The sequence below is a fragment of the Elephas maximus genome, chromosome 23 (genome assembly GCF_024166365.1).
Source record: "Elephas maximus indicus isolate mEleMax1 chromosome 23, mEleMax1 primary haplotype, whole genome shotgun sequence".
Taxonomy (NCBI): domain Eukaryota; kingdom Metazoa; phylum Chordata; class Mammalia; order Proboscidea; family Elephantidae; genus Elephas; species Elephas maximus.
In genome coordinates, this window is record NC_064841.1 from 8,700,914 (window position 1) to 8,723,243 (window position 22,330).

General features: G+C 41.0%; 2 protein-coding genes across 12 annotated transcripts in view; one reads left to right on the forward strand and one right to left on the reverse strand.

Annotated features, from left to right (window-relative positions):
* P2RY14 (purinergic receptor P2Y14) overlaps positions 1-20,856 on the forward strand; it is a 52,838-nt gene extending 31,982 nt beyond the window's left edge. Inside the window, exons 2-4 of one of the 6 annotated variants that reach the window (XM_049867839.1) lie at positions 14,763-14,868; positions 15,891-15,975; positions 16,518-20,856. In XM_049867839.1, the coding sequence (XP_049723796.1) occupies positions 15,955-15,975; positions 16,518-17,558 (1,062 nt within the window). In that variant the 5' untranslated portion in view covers positions 14,763-14,868; positions 15,891-15,954 and the 3' untranslated portion in view covers positions 17,559-20,856. Of the gene's footprint in view, positions 1-11,752; positions 15,976-16,517 lie in introns of those variants that run through there. The other 5 variants (XM_049867840.1, XM_049867837.1, XM_049867838.1 and 2 more) reach the window with 5 other exon arrangements.
* The window catches only part of MED12L (mediator complex subunit 12L), a 361,451-nt gene that overhangs the window by 195,684 nt on the left and 143,437 nt on the right, over positions 1-22,330 (reverse strand). The gene's annotated exons all lie outside the window — the stretch shown is intronic.

A 22,330-nucleotide genomic window follows, 5' to 3' on the forward strand; every position in this document is an offset into this window, starting at 1 on the left:
GGATTTAACGATGAGTCACAATTTACTTTCAAAAGAAAGAAACAGAAATTAAGTCTGTGTGCTGATTTTTTTTTTTTTTTAAGTTAGTATCTTAGGTTTTGATTTTCATTTCCTTGATTCTAAACCTCTGAAGCCTTCCTCTGGAATCTTACAAATATTTAAATATTAAGCATTCCTAGTGGTTTTTGGTTTTCATTTGTGAATGGTAAGGACAACAGGCTCAAGCATAATGACAACTGTGAGGATGTGGGGAGGTCGCTGCATCTCGTTCTGTTGTACGTGGGGTCGCTACGAGTTGGAACTGACTCAACGGAACCTAACAACAACAAGGACAAAGAATATAACTTTTGAAACTTATTCTACTGTTTCGTTTTGCTAAAAATTGCACAGTAAATTCCATGAAATGCAAAGTAATGACTTGAAATTCTAATTTGTACTTAGCCCTCTTCAAAAAAAAATTTAAACAAAACAGTCACATTTTCTAGAAAAACTGTAAGCATTGTTAACTAGAGGGAGGAAGAGATGACCACAAGCCCCCTGCCCACAGAGAAATTAAAAAACCACTAAACGTAGTCTTTTTACACAGCTGTGGTTCTTAACAAGTGGCTAACGGGAGAAACTACAGCTTCTTCTGTCTTTATTTCTGTATCTGTCAACCTTCCTGCCAGCTTCCCCACTTAAAGGAAGCATTTGGGGGTGACAGGGGGGAATATATATATAAAGTATATATAGAGATATAGATACAGACACACACAGACACACACACACACACGCCACATGCAGTGTTTAAGAGCTATGGCTGCTAACCAAAAGGTCAGCAGTTTGAATCCACCAGCCACCCTTGGAAGCCCTACAGGACAGTTCTACTCTGTCTTATAGGGTCGCTATGGGTTAGAATCTACTCCACGGCAGCAACAGGTTTAGTTTTTTGTTTTATATATGTGTATTATATGCTAACATAATGAGATGGTTTTTGGTTTTAATTTGTGGGATGGTAAGGACATAATTTATATATGTGTATTATTTTTTAATTATATATTATACATATATAGGGTTGCTATGAGTCGGGATTGACTCGACGGCAATGGGTTTGGGTTTTGTTTTGTTTTTGGTTTATTATATATTAACATAATTAGAATGAACAGACTAGCATTGTCAAACATCCTAGCCAACTCTCCACGCCTGCCACACCCATTCTAGGGTAAGATGCTTCATCATCTTTAGTGGGTCTTCAACACAAAGCATTTCACAGGCTACTAGCCATGAACACATGGAATCAAGAAGCATGAGAAAGAAAATCCAGGGTAAAAGTTTGTTTTGAAAAACAGAACCAAGGTCTAGGCTTGCTTGCTTTTTGCCATGTGCTCTTTGGTATACATATACATATTTGTGTATACATTTATAGACACTGTATACAAATACATGTATATTATTTATATACCATCATGTGTAATTTTACCAATCATTTTTAAGTGTATCAGCATTAACAACATGAAAATGCCATATTGTGAGTAAAAAGAGCCAAATATTGGTTATTTCAGCGTCAAAAGGCAGGCCCAGAAGTCAAGCACAAGAGAGAAAACCACTGATATTTTACATCCTTTTGACATTACAGCAAGATCCTCGATTTCTAATTACCAATTCCAAGTACTGAACCCCGTGAGTACAGCCCTTCTCCTCTTTCCAAGTCTTTGCCCAGACACCATCATATCACTGGGTGTTTGCAGCATCCAGGTTACATTGGCAAGGCCTTCTAGCTTGTCTTTGTTTGAACAATTAGGAAACTGTGGTCCAGAGGGGCTCAGAGACTTAAGCAAGATGACACACCTTAGAAATCCCAAGGATGGGGCTTGAAGTCACCTGGCTTCAAATCTAGGCCCTTTCACCTGCCCCTCCTTGCTTCTGACCTAAGGAGGGGAAAGTGCCCAATAAAACTTAGGATTTACACATAAATACCAGTTGGAAACAAGGGAGTGTGCAGGGCTGTTTGCACAACAATGGCAAAAATTACATTGTATAAAATAGTATTGTTGGGACTCAGATTTTTATAGAGGCAATCTGCATGTGGCAAAAGCAGGGGCTTTGTATATCATCCGCTGAATTTCAATCTGCCATGACCTTGAGCTACATTTTTGTGGGTTTTCTTCTTTTTTTTTTGCTCTTTAGCCTCTATGATTCTCCTCTGCCCTATCACCTGTAAAAAATCCATGAGTAAACCAGCACCCCAAAGAGCTGCTGAGACTCTAAATGAGAGATGCTACTACGTGGCGCGCAGAAGCAACCACTCAGTAAAAATGAGATTCCCTTCCTATCCGTGCAAATAACAAAGTCAGAGGTAGTACGCAATCAAAAAACCAAACCCACTGCCATCAAGTCGACTGCGACTCATAACGGCCCTACGGGACAGAGTAGAACTGCCCCATAGTGTTTCCAAGGAGCGGCTGGTGGTTTCAAACTGCCGACCTTTTGGTTAGCAGCCGAGTTCTTAACCACTACGCCACCAGGGTTCCAGAGGTAGTACCAGCAAGGGTGAAATTCCACCCGCAATTCCTTGGGTTAGAATCTGAGACTCAGAGAACAAAAACAGAAATCACAAGAGTAAGGGGCAATGGAAGTGCTTCCCACTTTCCTTCCTATCACTCTCACGGGGAACTGGCCATGGTGCCAGTTCACATGTGATGAACATCTACCAGCCCATGTCTACTGGAGTACCTACAATCACAAGTTACCTACACTTGAAACACGTAGGTCACTTCTTTATGGCCAGGACAATGGGCCTGATAGTGAGGAGGCCTGGAGGCCTGGGCTATAGACGGGAGAAAGGTGTGAGGGTGCTTATGACCTCAATTCACTTGTTTCATGGCTGGATAGGTGACCAAACAACTGAACCATCTTCCAAATGAAACTCCCGAAGAAAATGAAGTGAAAGATATCTGATCTGGATGCAGGAGTTACAATGATGCACCAGGAAGTTTCAGTTCACATATCACTAGACTAAGGCTGAAATGTTAAAACAAGCAAGCTAACAAATAAAAAATCCTATTAGAAAATGTAAGTAAAAATATTTGAGCCAGGAATTCTCAATTTTTTGTTCTCAGGACCCCTTTCACTTTTAAAAATTACTGAGGATACCATAGAGTTCTTGTTTATGTGAGGTATATCTATCAATATTCACCATATTAGAAAGCAGAACTACAAAATGTATCAAAATATTTATTTTTAATTCATTAAAAATACTATAACCTGTTAACATAAATGTATGTTTATGAAAAGTAACTATATATTAAAAAAAAATGAGTTAGAACTAAGTGACATTATTCTACATTTCTGCATATCTCTTTGGGACCAGCCTGTTAGGAGACAGCTGTATTCTCATATCTACTTCTGCATTCAATGTGTTGCACAAGGTTGTTTTGGTTAAAGAATTTACTGAAGGAAACTCAGTCTCACACAGATGCGTGAGAGTGAAAGAAGAGAGGATTTTAATAGCCTTGTGGATTCTCTTCTCTGATACCACACCAAAACTCAGAAAGTGGTAGTTTCTTAAAGGTTGGTTGGAATGTGGAATCGAAAACCAATAACAATGAATAATTCATACTTTGCTACATGGAAATTCTTTGATCTGGATCTCTGAATGGATCTTTGACCCAGGCTTGACTTTGTAACATCAAGCATTGGTCATTTGGAGAACAGGTTTTCATGTAGACCTTTCTTTTTTTTTTTTAAGACCTTAGAAGTACCATTTTCATTAGACAGTGTCAAAAACATCATATTCATTAATATTGCCACTGACCTCAGTCTAAGTAATGAGAAGCTGTCAAGCTCACAGTGGCAGATAAAAGTTTTCCAAAATTTTAATTTTTGTTTGAAAGCTTTAATTTCATTGCTGTCAACAAATACTGCTATTTGTTTTCCGAGAAGTAGATGCTCAGTTTATTCATTTTTGAGAAAATGTCTGCCAAATACTCAAGTCTGAATACTTAGTTTGTATCATTCTTTCAATGGTGAGCCATGAAAGAATGATCTAGCTCAGCTCATAACTCAAAAAGAAGATAATAATAATAAAAGTGTTTTTCCTCTAGGCAACCATCATACATGGTAAGTGCTTTATGCAAAATTCCTATTTTGTCACACAAAATATCAAAGAGACACTTTATTGAGAATTAATAATTTTTACCACTTGACCAAATAAATTCTTTAGTGAAACTGGCCTTTTGTTGTTGCTGTTGTTTTAGAAACTAAGGCTGCCTGGCAGTAAACCACACACTGACTGTAGGACAGGTTCGTACATACTGCCTTGATTTATGAAGACACCAGGTGTTTTTTTTACCCACCCAGGCTTTTCAACCATCAGCTCAAATGTCAGCACAATGAGAAAAGGAAAACACCATCTCAGTATTATTCTGAAAATGAGTTTGAGCTCATGGGCCCCTGAAAGGTTCTCAGGAACACCCAGCATTCTGTAGGCCACATTTTAAGAACCACTGTTTTTCAGACATTGGGATAAAAAAATTTTCTTAAGATACCAAAAACACTAATAAGAAAAGGGAAACCTGATAATTTTATTGTGTTAAATTAATAACTTTTGCTTCCTAAAAGATACCTTTAAAAGTAAAAAGACAAGCTACAATCGGGAGATGCTATTCATAACATATACAACCTACAGAAGAAGTACCCACAATATTCAAAGAATTCCTACAATTACAAAAGAACAACAACAAAAAACCCAATAAGAAAAAAAAAAAAAGCTGCCGTTGAATCAACTGACTCATGGTGACCCCACGTGTGTTGAGAGCAGAACTGTGCTCCAGAGGGTTTTCAGTGGCTGATTTTTCAGAAGTTGATTGCCAGGCCTTTCTTCCAAGGCACCTCTGGGAGGATGCCAACCTCCAGTCTTTCAGTTGGCCGCAGAGCTTATTAACTGTGCCACCCACAGACTTCAGAGGAAAGAAAAAAAAATTCACTTTAAAGATGATGAAAAGCCATGGAAGAGTATTAAACAATGTTTGAAACAAAGATTGCTTTGGCTTAGAAGAGCAGATAGAAGGAGAAAAACGTGGTCGAAAAACAGAACAAGAAATACCAGTTTTAAAGGTAGTCAGAACAGGAACCCCAAAAGGTGACAGAGAAGGAAAGGCAAGAAAGTTAGCAGGGAAGACTGGGAGACTTTAATTAGGCATTTACTACATGTCAGGAACTGAGCAAACATGCATACTGAACATACACTAATGCATGTACGTGACACACACATATGTATATGTGTGTATACTGTGTATTATGTATGCATGCATGCATATTTGGCTCTAGTATATATCCGCAAACGTGCACACACAGACAGGTATATATACACATATATGTACTTCTGAAAATAAGCAGATGTCTCTCAAGAAGATTATTCTGCTGCCTAATCACATCATTATCATACCTAAGAAAATTTACACTAATTCAGTAGTATCATCTCATTTTGTCTGTATTCAGATTTCCACAACTGTCCAGAACAACGGCCACAGCTCTATCACCTACTCCCCTCAAATACCAATCACAGTTCACTCATCATTTCTCTTTGGCCTCTTTTAATCTAGGCCAACCCCCCTTCCACCCCACCATTTTTGTTTGTCACGACACTGATTCTTTCAAAGAATCCAGACTTGCTATTCTGTAGAAAGCACCACGTTCTCAGTTGTCAGCTTGTTCACCCATGGTTACCTTTTTCGCAAGATACTGTCTAGGTGTGGCGTGGTACTTCTAACTACATCAAATCAGGAGGCACCAGGTGTCAGCTTATCCCGTTTTTGGTAAGTCTGATCACTCAGTGACCACCAGATACCCTCACTGAGAAAGTATTTTTTCTTTGTTATTATTATTCAAAATGGTCTGGGAGTCATGCCTTCTAACGACAACCTTTCACCCGGTGGCTTCTGGCAGCCATTGATGACTGTTGCCTAATCGACTACCACCTGAGGTTGGCAAAGTGGTGACTTTCTCGTTCTACCATTCCTCCTGCATTTATGAGCTGCCACTCTTCTGTAAAAAAAGAGCTTCCTCTGTTTTCATTCTCCGACTTTCACATCTCCACTTTCAATATCACTAAAAACTCCTGAATTTGGTGGGCTTTTCAATGTATTTTCATCTACCACTGTCATTCTCTGTGATGACCAAGTTGTCTCAAATTCGGGAAGACCTTCCCACGCCAGCTCCCAAGTCCTTTTTTTTTTTACGTTTCTGAGCACTTCCTTTTTCCTACCCACAAGATGTCTCAACGCACCTTGCAGCTTCCACATGCCCTATCTGAAACCAGTCACTTCTCCTAAGAGCCCTGCTTCCTTTTACTGGGTAGCGGTACTAAGAAACCAGATGAGCTTATGGGTGTTAAGGTATCACCACGTCTCCATCTGAAGAGGGCTTTTATTTCTGGCTTTGTAAAGAAGAAAAGGGCTTGGGGAAATTTATAGTTACCGGACTATTCAACTTTTAGACCTACAGGTTTTTTCCTTTACTCTGTATTCTTTGAAGACTTGAGCATGTTTATATCTTGAAGAGAAGTAGCCTATACACAGAGAGAGAGAAAGGAAGATAGAAAAGAATAAAGTGATAATTTTGGGAAAACAATCAGAAGAAAACAGACAGAGGCTGCATCAAATGCAAGGAATAAAACAGAACTGGTCCTTGTGTGTTTTACAAGGTCCAACGAAGCCATGTACATGAAACTGTCACACAGGCACAAATGGAAGGAGGGCTAGTTATTATCAGAATATTTTACACACAGACATTATCTCTGAGGCAATAATGAGATGGCATCGGATAGCTTCTATGGGCCATACAAAGACAGCAGGCTTTTTTCTTACGGCATACTTGACTGACTTCTACTGGAATCCACTAGGAAGCAGAAACAATCACAGATGAATGGACGGAAAAGGACACATACATTCAACAATGGATCCCAAACTCTGGACCCAGTAAAGGTCTCTGATTCCATATGTGCCTTGAGCACTACCTTTAAGCTGCAAAAAAACGTGCCTCTCACATTTAAGTCCTAATCTTTTTTGAAATGGATATAGTTGCTGCTGCGTTTAACTCAAATTCATTTAAGAGCTGCCCAAGTCATCGTACTTTACTGAATTCATTTATTTTATGAAAATCTAAGGCTACTGAGTCCTACAACTGGTAAATGTTGGACTTAAAGTGTATGAGAATCTTCTACCAATATTTCCACCCTGAAAGTCCTAGATGTTCTATTTTCTTCCCTTGGCTATCTAAGCCTGATCCTTGCACAAACACGCAGGTGTTTGATATTTAACTACACAGTTAAAGCAGTCACTTCCTCAGAGATGGAAATGTTCCCATCCCCACAGCAGAGGGGCACCTTTAATGCTCTGAAGCCCTGTGAGCTGGAGATCTGAGTACTGCTTCCCTAACTGGCAAATGCAACCACAATCACAATGAGGCCAAAAGAGGTCAGAGGTTCATTTCCTTGCCTGGCCCCAGGGAACAGAGCCCCGTATTCCAAGTATTCCAAAACAATGTCGAAGAAGGACAGGCTGGAAGAATGCCAGGAATCCGGGGTGCTGAACCTAATTCCACACAGAACAAAATCAGTTCCCGAAACTCGGAAGACAGGAATCATTCAGGGCTGCGTGCCAACCCATCAAAGACTCAGGCTTGCATGGATTGTTGAATGAGAGCATGAAAACACCCTGGGATTCACTCAACTCCTTATCGCTGCTGCCACTTCCTGTGGTGAGAACAGAGGGGCCGTCAGATGCAAAGCCTCCCCCACCCTCCTCCTCCACACCCCGCACTGTGGCCAGAGAATGAGGAGCCTGGAGCACTCTGCAAAGCTGGACTCTGCCTCCTCCAGCCCTGCATTTCACTGCAGAAGAACAGACAATCAACTTAAAATAAAAGTGGAGAGGGAAAGTAAACAGCCTGGCCCAGGGGAAGTACTCTAGGACTGTGACTCCCAGAGGCATTTCTTACTGTCAGCTGAGTCATGTCCTGTACCCCCAATATTCCCACCACTAAGTCACACACTGCCCACGCACCAGACAGCAGGTACGTAGGAGCCTATGAGACTGCTACAAGGTTTTATCCATACTGTACCCATATGGTACCTGTTGCCATGGAGTTGATTCTGACTCATAACAACCCTACAAAACAGAGTAAAACCGCCCCATAGGGTTCCAAGGAGCGGCTGGTGGATTCCAACTGTTGACCTTTTGGTTAGCAGCTGAGGTCTTAACTGCTGTGCTGCCGCCAGGCCTCCTTAGGCATTTTTAGAGATGTAAAAATTGATACACGGTGGTTACCAGGAATTCAGGCAGAGGGGAGTCTTAGCTTAGGGCACACTGGGTTTCTCTCAATGGCGGTGGAACACTTTGGAAACAGTGGTGATGGCTGTACAAAGTGATGAACAGAACCGATGCCACTGAATTGCATACGTAAAAAAGGTGGAATTGGCAAATGTTTTCTTACATATATTTTTACCATAATAAAATAATTTTTTTTTTTAATGGATACACAGAGACCTTAGTAACTATCCAAAATCATAGCTCTTTAAGAAATTGAGCCAGATTTCCACCAAAGGTCCACTGGAGCTAACATTCAGGCTTTGAATCACTATACCGATTCACTCACTGATCCAATAACGTCGCAAATAAAGCCCACCTCCCATTCCCAGACCTTAGCATCTAGATTACTTACTGCTGAGAAGTTACTGAAGATACAGTTAAAGTTTGGCACCAAGAAGACAGCTGAGTAAATTCTCTTCCTGCATTAAAATGGTTATCAAAAACACTTACACTAAAGGGTTATTCCAGTGGTTCTCAATTGGGAACATTTATAAATGTCTAGAGACATTTTTGGTTGCCACAAATAGGGGTACTACTGGCACCTAGTGGATAGAGGCAGGGATGCTGCCAAACGCCCCAGGATGCACACACAGCCCCATGACAAAGAATCAGACCCCCTCCAAAACTGTCCCAAGTGTCGAGGCTGAGAAACCCTGGCCTATTACGAAGCTTTAGGTGAACAACTGCTGCTGACCCACCCTGACTATCCACTTGTGGTTCCTGGGACAGAGGCTGGTGATGAGGCGCCATTTTTGTGGCCCCAGAAGTGTGGTGTACAGATCGCCACAGCACCTAGTCTGAGGGCCACACGGGGTCTGCATCAGCTCACTCTCCTCCACAGCTCCAGTGACCACCTGCATCGTGCCGAGACACAGGAGGCAAGGCCAATGGCTCAGGCATCCGGGCTTGCGCTTTGCCATGACTTCTGCTAAAAGTTTGTGAGGGGAGTGGATGAAGTTAAAAGTACTGACTAGGTTGAGGCAGATCAGTTAACTATCCAAACTAAACACCACCCGTCGTAATTCCATGTCATTGAGAATTAGCCGCTTGCAGCACAGAAGAGCAGATTTTTTGATCTTTTTGAGTTTTAGAGTCTGTGCATAGAAAGGCCTCCAGGAAGGCCCATTAGTCAAGACCAAGCTGTGTCTCTGCTTTGGCAGAAAAGGAAGTCCTTAGGTATCTGCACGCCAGCCTCAGAAGAGCATGCGGCTATATCTAACGTGACAACTAATCGGCCCAACCCTTCAGTGAAAGTATGTGATCGTGGCATTAACCCATTTGTCACTGACCGCTGGGACCACGGGATCCACCCATGTTTGTCACTGACCGAGGTTCTAACGAAACGTAAGGTCAATGGGCTGTGGTGCCCGGGAATTAGGAGGACAGAAAAGGGAGGCTTGGCCTCATCAGAAGCTCGTGTCTACACGTGAGGTCGCTGTGAGTCGGCGTCAACGCCACGGCAACTAGTTCTGGTTCTGGCCCGAGAATTAGCCAAAGGTGACAAACAGCAGCAAGCAGAGGCCTACTCATTCCATGGACTCCACGCATCAGGGTCCCCACTGTTTGCAGATTAAACGTTATTTGTTTTAATCACCATTATGAACAGTCCAATTGCTTATCTCTCTTTGGACATTAGTCCAGGAAGCAGAGAACAAAACAAAACAAAAAAACCTTTGCCGTCAAGTCAACCCCGACTCACAGGAACCCTACAGGACAGAGTGGAGCTGCCCCACAGGATTCCCAAGGAGCGGCTGGTGGATTCGAACTGCCGACCTTTTGGTTAGCAGCCATGCTCTTAACCACTGCCCACCAGGGCTCCAGGAAACAGAAAGTTGAGACAAAATCAAAGTCTGAAAGGACACAGTAACTTCAAACACTTTTAGAAACTGGCAAACACGAAGGAGGTTCTCTATGCCGTGGTGTCCAGAAGACCACCGGAGCGAGCAGCTGAAGGCATACGCACCTTGCAGAACCTCACCATTTATTACGAAGGAAAAAACAAACATACAAACAAACAGGGCATCCACACGCAAACGAAATACTGGCTGAGTGACTCCCAGAGGTGAGGCTCCAGCAAAACACTGACGGGCATGAGTACCTCCTCAGACTCACACAAAACGCTTCCCTGACGAGTAGAGGCTTGATGTTAAACAGACCAAAGTTTGAATCACCTTCAACAAGTTACTCCACCACCTTAAACACCCGTTTCTTCTTCTGTAAAACTGCAGTAGCAGTAACTCATTGGCTAGGCTCTATCATGTTACCCAAGAGCTTGGGCAACCGATGTCACCCAGCTATGGGGCCATCTCATGCACCTTGGTGCCTTAGCCTGCCGCTTTTCTCTGCCCAAAATTCCCTCTTCTCCCCTTCTTTGCCTGACTAAAGCCCACTTATTTGTCAACCTTCATTTTCACATGCTCCGAGAAGGCCACCTAGATACCACCATTCCTGAAACTGGCTTAAGTGCTTGCTCTATTCCTGTGCCTCTCCCTCAGGGATGGCTCCTTGTCACATCCGGAGGCACTAATTGGTTCAACCTTCCCCTAGATCGGGAACTTCCTGAGTGCTCTCTGTTGCTGACATGTCTTCACAATATCTAGCATTACAACTTCTATGATTATTCTTTCCTTTCCTTTAATTATTTCGGTAACACTCCACACTGATCTTTGGAAACTCACCCCTTATTAAAGAGTTTGTTACACTAGCGCATGTTACAAAAGAACTCTAGGCTGTGGAATGCAGTTTAAAAGGTGATATATGCCAACAAACACCTTGAATTATATGGACCTGCCATTATTTCAAATTGGTTTTTATTTTGGAAATAAAAGTTCACTGTAATTTTTTTTTTCATTCTTGTTGTGTGATTTAAAAAAGAAAGAAAAAATGTGAAATACAATTTAGTCCTCATTATTTATTTGCAGATCATGCAGCATCAGGTTGTAATTAAGTTTTCAGAAGTTTTTGTTAAATGTAACATTGCTTTTCTAGTCATTCTATTTATAAGTGTATTTTGATAAGCAATAAAACAAAGTGTCTTAAAAGTTTTAAAGAGAGAAAATGCGCTTTACACAGTTTCCTACAGAAAGTGCTCTATGTTATCCAAGCAGTTCATGCTATAAGCTTCACTCTTATTGCTGAATGCAATTTTTACTATCATGCAAATAAGGTTAGGTAAATAAAATGAACAGGTCACCTGAGAAGATCATGCAATTAATGTGAAAATGACTGAGGTTTGCAATGTGTCTTCCTTTGGTTTACAATCAGTTTTAAAGCTACGCCTGTGTAAAATTTCTGTATAAAGGTATATTTCTTCTTTATTTGAGTTTATGGCTATGGAAACACCAACTATGTTGTTACAGCTGGCTGTTTTTTTAAGTCTATCACAATTTTCTTCCTGCTGAGATGTTCTCATTAGGAGTGGTTTTTGACTGTAACTACAGAATTAGACTCGTTTGTATGGTAAAAAGAAAAATTCTGATGCATTTAGTGAGCAAATGAACAAAAGGTCTGGGCAAAGAATGATGAAAGACAAACAGGAGCCAGGGAGCTACCATGTATCTTTGGAGGAGAAGATCTCAACAAGGAAAAATTAATAACAACAAATGCCACAGACAGGTCAGAGAGTAGGACAAGGGAGAAAAAGACAGTGAACTTAGAAATCAGGTCAACAGCGACCTTTGAAGTGGGGCAAGTATACAGCATTAAATGTTGAGGACAAGGAAGGAAGATAAGGGGTGCTCATTCTTCTGGGTAAAGGAGAAAATGAGATTCCCACCAGCTGAGACTAGATAGGGCATAGGTCAGAAAGGGAGTCCTGGGGACAGCACAGCAGGGGTGAGGTAGCTACTGTGGGAATCTGACCGGGAGCCAAATAGAAGGGTTTCTGTGCCGCAAGGGGGACAGGCAGCTGCAGGGAAATAGTAACCACCTCTGTGAGATCAACTGGGACGCTTATAATGACTTCCTCCCAGACAGGTCTGTGATCCAGAAGCAGGTGGCGCTGTTTATCTAGCTTTAAGGAGTCCCTGGGTGGTGCAGTTAACACACTGGGCTGCTAACTGAAAGGCTGGAGGTTCGAGTCCACCCTGAGGTGGTCCTGGTGATCCACGTCGCAAAAAATCAGCAATTGAAAGTCCTGTGGAGCACACTTCTGCTCCTGACACACGTGGGCTTGCCATAAGTCAGAAGCGACTACATAGCAACCAGTTTTTTGTTTTTTTTAAGTAGTCTCTATTTCGGAGGCCAAAATTCGGAATGCCAGAAGTTGTAAAATATGAAGCCAGTCATGGAATAAGAAAGCCAGGAGACTGATGACAGGCTTAGAATTAAATATTAATATTAAATAGTACGGAATGTTTTTAAAACATAAAATATATTATAAAATACCTCGATGTAAACTATTATAAAATACGACCACATGACTGAGTAAGCAGCATGCATATATACACCCTCCTAGCCAACCCTTTCTGACTGCTCCCAAAATCACCCAGGATGACGCATACGCAGGGCACGCACGCGCACACTTGCACGCACACACACACCTTAGAATTACACATCAGGACAAAGGAGACAGAACCAGTAATAATAAGAAAATGGCTTTAGTAAGTTCAGAAATGTACACAATGATTACATCTATTTTATTTTCTTTATTGAGATAAGAATCTAGAAAACAAATATTTTACTGCTTACCAAAAGGTCTGTGGCACCTTGGATTAAAGCTTTAAAGCTTTTGATGTGTGGACTAGAAGGAAGGAGGAGGAAATACCAGGATTGTCGCTTTATAAGAACTGAACAAAGAGTAAGAACGAAAAAGCTCATCAACGGTGGGAGCACGATGCCTATAAAAGCGATGAATTCTTCATAAGCATTTTTATTTCTAATTATGGAATACCTCAAACACACCCAAACGTAAGTACAGAAACTAACGTTGGTAACACCAATGCATCAGTTCACCCAATGTGTGGTTCAGAATTTTTTTTAAGAAATTAAGTTATCACAGGTAAAGCTCAAGGCTATCTGTCCTGGGTTATACATTTACTAATCCCCTATTGCCGTCAAGTCGATCCCAACTCACACTGACTTTATAGGATAGGGCAAAACTGCCCCATAGGGTTTCCAAAGCTGTAATCTTTACAGAATCAAACTGCCACATCTTTCCCCCATGAAGCAGCTGGTGGGTTTGAACTGCTAACCTGTCAAATAGCAGCCGAGTGCTTAACCACTGTGCCACCAGGGCTCCTATTCTAGGTATAATAAGATATTCTTTTTCACGTTTTCTCCAGTAGGTTTTTATAAAATATCTATTTATATTGCCAAAAGACCACAAAGATGGGATGATAATGATGAAATCTGTAATGAATAAACTCAGGAAAAGATCCCAGATTTCACGGCTCCCTGAAATGTAACTTTTTCTTGCCTGGAGTCTCAACTACAGCCAAGTACAACAAGATTTTCACCTTCCTCGCTAAATATTTATGAATTGCCTCCTGTGTACAGGGCCTAAAAAAAAAAAGAAAAAATCATGCTATTCAAAAAGTAGGCCACGTACCAGCGGCATCAGTATCACGGCCAACCCACGCCTACGGAATCTGAGTCTTATTTAACAAGACTCCCAGGTGATGTGGTCATACATTAAAGATTGAGAAGCTCTGGCTTAAAGAATCTGCTGGGACAGGGACAACCTACACAGAGGCAGAACCCAATCAGACCACCATTCTACCATCCTTGAGCCTGCTCATCAGACGGTACAGCCCTCTGGCGTTACCTCTGGAAAGTCCACACATCAGTCTTACCAGACCTGTGGTTTTCAACTGGGAGGGGTTTTCCCCCTCCCCAGGGGCTATCTGGCAATGTAATTTTTGATTATCACAACTTGAGGGGAGGGCCCTGCTACTGGTACCTAGTAGGTAGAGACCACAGATGTTGTTAAACATCCTACAATGCAAAGAACAGCCCCTCAAGAACAAAGACTTGTCTGGCCCAACATGTCAACATTACCGAGGTTTTAAAAAATGCTGAATTAGACCTCCGATTTCCTAGCTAAAATAACTGTTATCCAAATTCAGTAATTTAATGAAGTGATTTGAGCATCTATATCCATGGCAGAAGAAAAACTAAAACCAAACCAAAAAAAAAAAGTACTTTGTGTCCAACACCCCACCCCTATGCAAGGAGCTTATGTTTCTCACAAGAGTTAGTAACTAAATCAACAATCACCAACGATGACAACCAAGACCAGCTATAGTAAAACATGGTAAAATAAACAAGTCGGGCACGTTGAAATAGTTCACAATTATACACGCAGAATAAAAATTCATTGCTACCGGTAAATTCATTGTCCATATACCTCTTCAATAAAAACAGCCCTGTGCTCATTTAGCTTAATGGATTCTTCATTTTTCTCCTGTAACCCAGGATCTCGAGTGAAGAAATGCTTTGGCTGCATCAAGATGACAAGCACTCACTGGGCTAAACTGAGTCCCTGAGAGCAGACAGCATATTACAAGAGAACTTTTCAAAGGTAATTAAAATGAAACAAACAAAAATCTCAAGTATTATCAAGGGCTTTTTAATTTCATCAAAATGCCAGGAAGAAATAATTCCTCTTCTTCAGAGAAAAGTAGAATCACAGCACACCAATGGGATGGTGGAAATTGGTCGATGTAAGAGAAAAATAGGTCACTGTGTAGAATTACAAAGAAGAGTAATGAACTCAAGGCTACTAAACAAGTTTTTTCTAGGATGAATGTATTTCTGGGGTAAGTATTCCCATACAAACGCTTTAGCAACTAAATTCTGCCCAAAGAGAGAGGCCTCAGGTTATACATAATACCATACAACTTGCGGAGCCTGGTGGTGCACTGGTTAAGAGCTTGGCTATTAACCAAAAGCTTGGCACTTCAAATCCAACAGCCACTCCTTGGAAACCCTACGGAGCAGTTCTACTCTGTCCTACAGGGTCACTGTGAGCAGAAATCAACCCGATGGCAGTGGGTTTGGTTTGGGTTTCTTTGGTACAACTTGGAAACAACGAATGCAGCACAACCCTAAGATTTTAAGCTGCACCAAGGCACAAATTCACTCACTATCCAGATCAGAACGAATCTTTGGCCTTGATATTCAAGCCATGCAATCTGGACTGGCCAAATTTCACATGTTCAATAGCCACACAGCAGTGGCTATTATTGTCCATACAGATTAGACAATGCAGACCTAGATGGTATTTGGAGAAGTATTTTGTGCTATTTTGATCATGTTTATTTTTATTTTCTACTTTATAAAAATAATGCCAATCAGTTTTTCAAATGAATGAAAATGAGAGAAATGCACAATTTTGAAAAGTCACCTATAATTCCATACCAAAAATATCAATTAACATATGGATGGGCAGGCTTGCAAGATGCGGTCCCCTGCCCAAAATACACAGGGGTAGACTTCTCAAAAAGTAAGGTCTGTGTCAATCCATGGAATACAACAGCTCTTTAAAAATATCTATAAACACTTGGACTCATTTTTGTGAAACCATGAAACTTGATCTTCTAGGAGAAAGAAAAAAATATTTCCTAGAACTCTGGAGTCTTGGCGAATCATTTACCATTTTAGGGAAATGCTGGTCTCCATGTTACCTGTAAGTACCCAGAATGCCCTCCTCCAATTTTTCTCTCTTGTCATCTGTCTGCTCTAGTCCTCCCTTCCCATTCATACGTACATATACCAAAGCAAACCCACGGCTGTCAATTCTGACTCACAGTGACCCTATAGGACAGAGTAGAACTGCCCTACAGGGTTTCCAAGGAGGCAGCTGGTAGATTTAAACGGTTGACCTTTTGGTTAGCAGCCAAGCGCCTCTTAGCCACTGTGCCACCAGGGCTCATATCTATATATCGATACCTAGATATAGATACATAGAAATACATACATACATACATATATATATTTATATATATATTTATATATATATTTATATATATATTTATATATATATATATATATATATATATATATATATATATATATAGGGAAAAAATTAGTACCTAACTTATATAGAGAAGAAACTTAGTTTCAAGAACTAGTTGGGTTTCATGTATTCAGTGCCCTTCATCTTATGACTTGGCAATGACTTGGAGGCTGTCAGCACCCTCTGAGTCACCGGTCCACATCTCTTTCCAGGCCTCTGCCTTTGGAAGTTACAAAATGACCAATTCCACCACCACGCCACCTCCTGAGGATGCCTGCTCCCGGAACACCCTGATAACCCAGCGTGTCATCCCTGTGCTATACTGCACGGTCTTTGTCATGGGGATCCTGCTCAACGGAGTGTCAGGATGGATATTCCTGTACGTGCCTAACTCCAAGAGTTTCATCGTCTATCTCAAAAACATCGTCGTCGCTGACTTCCTGATGAGCCTGACTTTTCCTTTCAAGATCCTCAGCGACACAGGCCTGGGCCCCTGGCAGCTGAACGTGTTCGTGTGCAGGGTTTCCGCCGTGTTCTTTTACACCAACATGTATGTCAGCATCGTGTTCTTTGGGCTCATCAGCTTCGACAGGTATTATAAAATCGTCAAGCCTCTTTTGACGCCTTTCATCCAGTCGGTGAATTACAGTAAAGCCCTGTCCGTCACAGTCTGGATGCTCATCCTCCTTCTCGGCATCCCAAACATTATTCTGACCAATCAGAGTGTCAGGGAGGAGAGGCGTATCAACTGTGTGGACCTTAAAAGCCAACTGGGACAAAAGTGGCACAAAGCGTCCAATTATATCTGTGTGGGTATCTTCTGGATTGTGTTTTCTCTGCTAATCATATTCTATGCCGCTATCACGAGGAAAATCTTCAAGTCTCACCTCAAGTCCAGAACAAATTCTATCTTGGTCAAGAAGAAATCCAGCCGTAACATATTCAGCATCGTCTTCGTATTTGTCATCTGCTTTGTGCCTTACCACACTGCCAGAATCCCTTATACAAAGAGTCAAACAGAGGAGGATTACAGCTGCCAGTCAAAAGAAGTCTTGCTCTACGTGAAAGAATTCACCCTGCTACTGTCTGCTGCAAATGTATGTCTGGACCCCATTATTTATTTCTTTCTATGCCAACCATTCAGAGAAACCTTATGTAAGAAATTGAATATCCCATTAAAAGCTCGGCATGATCTAGAGACTTCCAAAACCAAAAGGGAAAACATGGCACATGAAAGCACAGATACTTTATGAATTCCTCCATGCGTCTCAATCATGTCCATGTATGCATATTGTAATCTCCAATTACAGGGTAAGAGGAACAAGTAAGAATTGTACTCACGACAATAAGCTTCCTTTCTAGGCATTACTATCCAATTTAGTACAATAATTAAGATTAAATGTAAGTTTCTGTGCTTTACTGTAACGTCAAAGAAAAAATATCCATCAGCAGATGTTTGTGTGAATGCTGGAATTTATTTTTTCTGTTGATAAAAGAGAAAGAAAGGATACACACATTATTCACTCCTATTCCATCAAAATGGAAGGTCGAGTCGGTGAACGCAGAATTTTAAATAGTATAGAAAGCAATCTAAGGCAACTAACGTGGGCATGTTTTTCCTCTTAACATGAGAATGAAGTTTTTAAGTTTTTTTTTTTTTTTTTTTTAAAGGGGTCATTAAAGACCAACTTAAATGTAGGCACAGTTTGATAAAGGACTAGAGGTTTATTTGTAGTGAAACAGTCAAGCTGTCTCTGATTTGAAGAAGCAGGGTAAGCAGACACCCAGATAATCAGTTAAGAACCCCCTGGTTAAGCTCATGGCATTGTTCAAAGGAAAGCAGACATGAATTATGTACTTTGCTAGAAGAATGCAATTTTTTTCTGAAAAAAAATTTGAGAATGATATAAGATATGTGTTAAATATATTTTACATGAAGACTTGTTAAGCCACTTAATGACCTTGGGGCTTTGGTGTTCAAACAGTTTTACATGGACTCTGCCAAGGGAAACTAGATACTAGCATGTGTTGCCAGCAACTTCCCATTCAGTAGTATCAAAAAAAATAGAGTGACCTGGAAATAGAATCACACATACACACACACACAATATTCTCCAGAGAGGGAAAAAAAAAAACAAGCAGTTCTCTTAGAAAACCACTGGACTTGATGCAAAGAAAATCTAAAACTTGCAATAATGAGAAAATTAAAACATAAAATGAAATTTCATATATCACACTTCCTGGGAAACAGACCAGTTTAATATGTGAAGATACACAATAAGGCTGCTTGCTTGTGAGTTATTAAAACAAAGTTCTTTCTCTGCTATTAACTGGCTAGAAGATATTCAGCCCATCTTTCAGATGCTCTTGTCAGACGCTCCTGTCAGTGATGTCTGGATACAGGTCATGCTTTACAATCTGTGTACCAATAAAGCAATTATTTTTAATACCACCTTTTCGTTTTTTAATCAAGTTATGAGAGAACGTGACAAAATTTCTTCAAAGTCAAGTCACAGGTAGTTTCTTCAATATGCCCAGTCACGCCCACTAATAGAAGACAGTTATAAGGTGAATCCCAAAATCCTATTTGCTGCTGATACCTCAAAAATACAGGTTTTATATACTCTAGGATCTCACTGTATTTTAGGCAAAACTCAGAAGACACATTCTAAATGTGTGATATAGGAAAAGCTGAGGAAGTTTTCACCCTCTCTCTCCACTTTCCACCCTTAGAACGGCTCCCTGCTCCCAACTCTGGGTTAAAAAAAAAAAGGACAAAATTACCAAGCTGTGATAAATTTGCTTGGTAAACTAAGCTTGCTGTATTTATTCAGCTAAACATATTTGCAAACAAATTTGGCTGTGTTTCTTCTTCACAGTTCTCACTGGCCAACACATTTGTGGGGTTTTAAATACCCACCTCTGGGGCCACAGGAGAGGGCAAAAGTAAATACGGAGATGAGTAACACCAACTGGTGGCTTTGTAACCCTCTGCCAAAGCTGATTCGCAATGTGAAATCAAGGTTTTTCAGGAAACAACACAGAAGAGGATACTGAAGAACAACATTTGAGTAATAGTTTCTGAATACTGAAAATTTTCAGGTCCAGGGCAACAACCAGAAGTACAGTGGTAGGACGCTGGCAACAATGGAGTAGCCCAGAAACTTCTCTGAGGTCACCAGGATGTGTACACATGGGCAAGAAGGAGCACTTTCCAGATCCTTCCATAGTTAAAGCTATGGTGCAGGCCCTCAGGCTCTTGGGGTGGCCAACAGGACTTACAAACTGAGGTGACTACAGTGACAAAGAAGGCAATGTAAACCCAGGTTGTAAGAAAATAGAGAAAAGGGAAAGCTGGGAATGATAGCGAGCTATCTTATGCCTCAGGAACAGAACCCGATGGACTTTCAAAAGAAAAAGTTACCACCAAGTCAGCTCCTAACCATGGTGACTAATGTGAGTCAGAGTAGAAGTGTACTCCATAGGGTTTTCAATGGTTGAGTTTTCAGAAGTAGATCACTAGCCTTTCCTTCCAAGGAGCCTCTGGGTGGACTTGAACCTGCAACTCTTCGATTAGCAGCCACGTAGGTTAACCTTTTGTACCGCCCAGGGACTTCAAATGAACCCTCAGCTCCAACCAATGGGTTCCTCATTTATTCAAAAGATAAAATCACAAAGTTTTTAAATTGCTAGACCAGCACTGCATAGGCCACAGAAAACCTGTCTGTGGATAGAATGTGACATGCCAACAGCCACTTTGCAACATCCATGTCATGGATTGAATTGTGTCCCCCAAAAATATCTGTCAACTTGTACAGGTATTTTATGCCTGTCTACCATTTTATCATCTGATGCGATTTCCCTGTGTGTTGTAAATCCTATCACTATGACATAGTAACATGGATTAGCAACAGTTACACTGATGAGGTCTAAAAATTAGACAGTGTCTTAAGCCAGTCACTTTTGAGATATAAATGAGAGACGTAAGCAGAGAGGCATGGGGACCTCACACCACCAAGAAAGCAGTGCTGGGAGCAGAGCGCGTCCTTTGGACCAAGGTTCCCATGCTGAGATGCTCCCAGGCCAAGGGAAGACTGATAACAAGGACCGTCTTCCAGAGCCGACCAAGTGAAAAAGCCTTCCCCTGGAGCTGACGCCCTGAATTTGGACTTGTAGCCTACTTGACTGTGAGAGAATAAATTTCTCTTTGTTAAAGCCATCCACTTGTGGTATTTCTGTTTTAGCAGCACTAGCTGACTAAGACAATCTGGAATGCAGAAATCCAATGAGAAGATGTTCAAAGGTGGCTCCTGACTACGACTAAGACCCCTTCCTTAACAAGAATGTTCCTATTTTCTTTAACTGAGCTGAGGTTCAGTTTTGATACATAACTGATTCAGCAATGTGTACAGAAGTTCTTGGAAGGGGTTTTATAAAAAGAACATTAGGGAAAAAAGATCTAAAAATAAACACACAAAATCACAAGAAGATCATAATCATTTAAAAAAAAAAAAAATGAAATCTACCAGCTGAGATGTCTGAACCCTGCGAAGTTAACAGCAGCCATGTTCGCTTGTTCATTTCCTTCCCAGCCCTGATCACCTCTTTTCCCACCAAAAGAAGCAGAATTTTTCCTCTGGGAAATTCACTTTCCCCTATGCACCACCATATAACTAGAACGGAGCTGACACTGTCTGTTCTCCACGTGCCAGAAGTGGACCGCCACTGGCTCTGGGCAGTCAGCACGTCCGATTCCCCTGGCCACAGGTTTGGATGGAACGTAACCCAACTGGACCCAATAACAGCAAGCCCTGCATTTCTGAAGAAATTCTCGGGGAAGATGTGAACTCTGGAAGAGGTCCTTTCACTCTGCTACCACAAGAAGACAGCCCAGAGCTCCTGGTGAACTGAAAGGCAGACTGGAGAAATGGTACAACCAATCAACTGAACCCCTCATCAGCCCTCACTTGAAGACATACCTACAACTTTGGACACGTAGGTATGTCAGCCAGTAAATCTCTTATTGCATAAGCTGAGTTTCAGTTGAATTTTTGTCCTCTACACAAAAAAGAAAAAATATATATATTTTTTTTTCTTTTTTACACATAAGAGAGTCTTGATATGTCAGCTTTATCCAAAAGAGTAATCCAGAAACTCTAGAAAACCTCTTTACACTCAACTTTGCTTTTATTTGATGACGTTAGTAAAGTACGTGCCATCGGTTTTGATTTCTATCCTTAAACCTACTGTCACCTATATCCTTTAATTGACTTTGGACAAAAAAACAAAAAAAATCTTCTTTATCCATGCATACGGAAAATGTGTGTGATATCAAGCTTTAACATTATACAAATTACCAATAGAACAGATGACTTCACCTCACCACCGCCCGCCCCCCCAAAAAAAAACAAAACCATAGGATTTCCTTTTCGGTAAACAACACTGTGAGGGTTTGTGTGTTTGGGTGAGAGAAAACCAGTGCTGTGTGGTATCCAATGTAAAAACCACTTCTTTCATCTGGTCACCTTATTTTCTGTAAAATACCAATGCCATTTCAATTTCATGACAGGACATGACCCAAAAAAACTGCTTTCACAAAACTCATGCCTGCAAAGAGTCCCACTGGTCACTTTCCGAAATGCTTTAACCATTTCATAGCGCTGCTTGTAAAAAATGATTAAATGTTAGATTACTTTCTCTGGAGTAGGCATGTATTATAAACCTTATTTGTAAACTAGACACAGAAAAGCAACAAATTATTGTACAAAATAAGGAGCTCCCCAGAGCAGTCTCAAGGTTTGAAGGGACTATGAGAAGTTACTCCACGCATATGTCCTTCCACCCCCAAACACGGAGGGAACGAGCACGGAGGGGGTGTTAGAAAGACAGACCCACCTCAACAACAAATATACGAAAATTCTTCTCTTGGATAAAGCTTATGAGACTGCTTGTGACTTTCGAAGGTCCTTTTGTATAATTACATGGCTTTGCTCATGGCCATACTCACAGTTAAGATCTCCGTCTC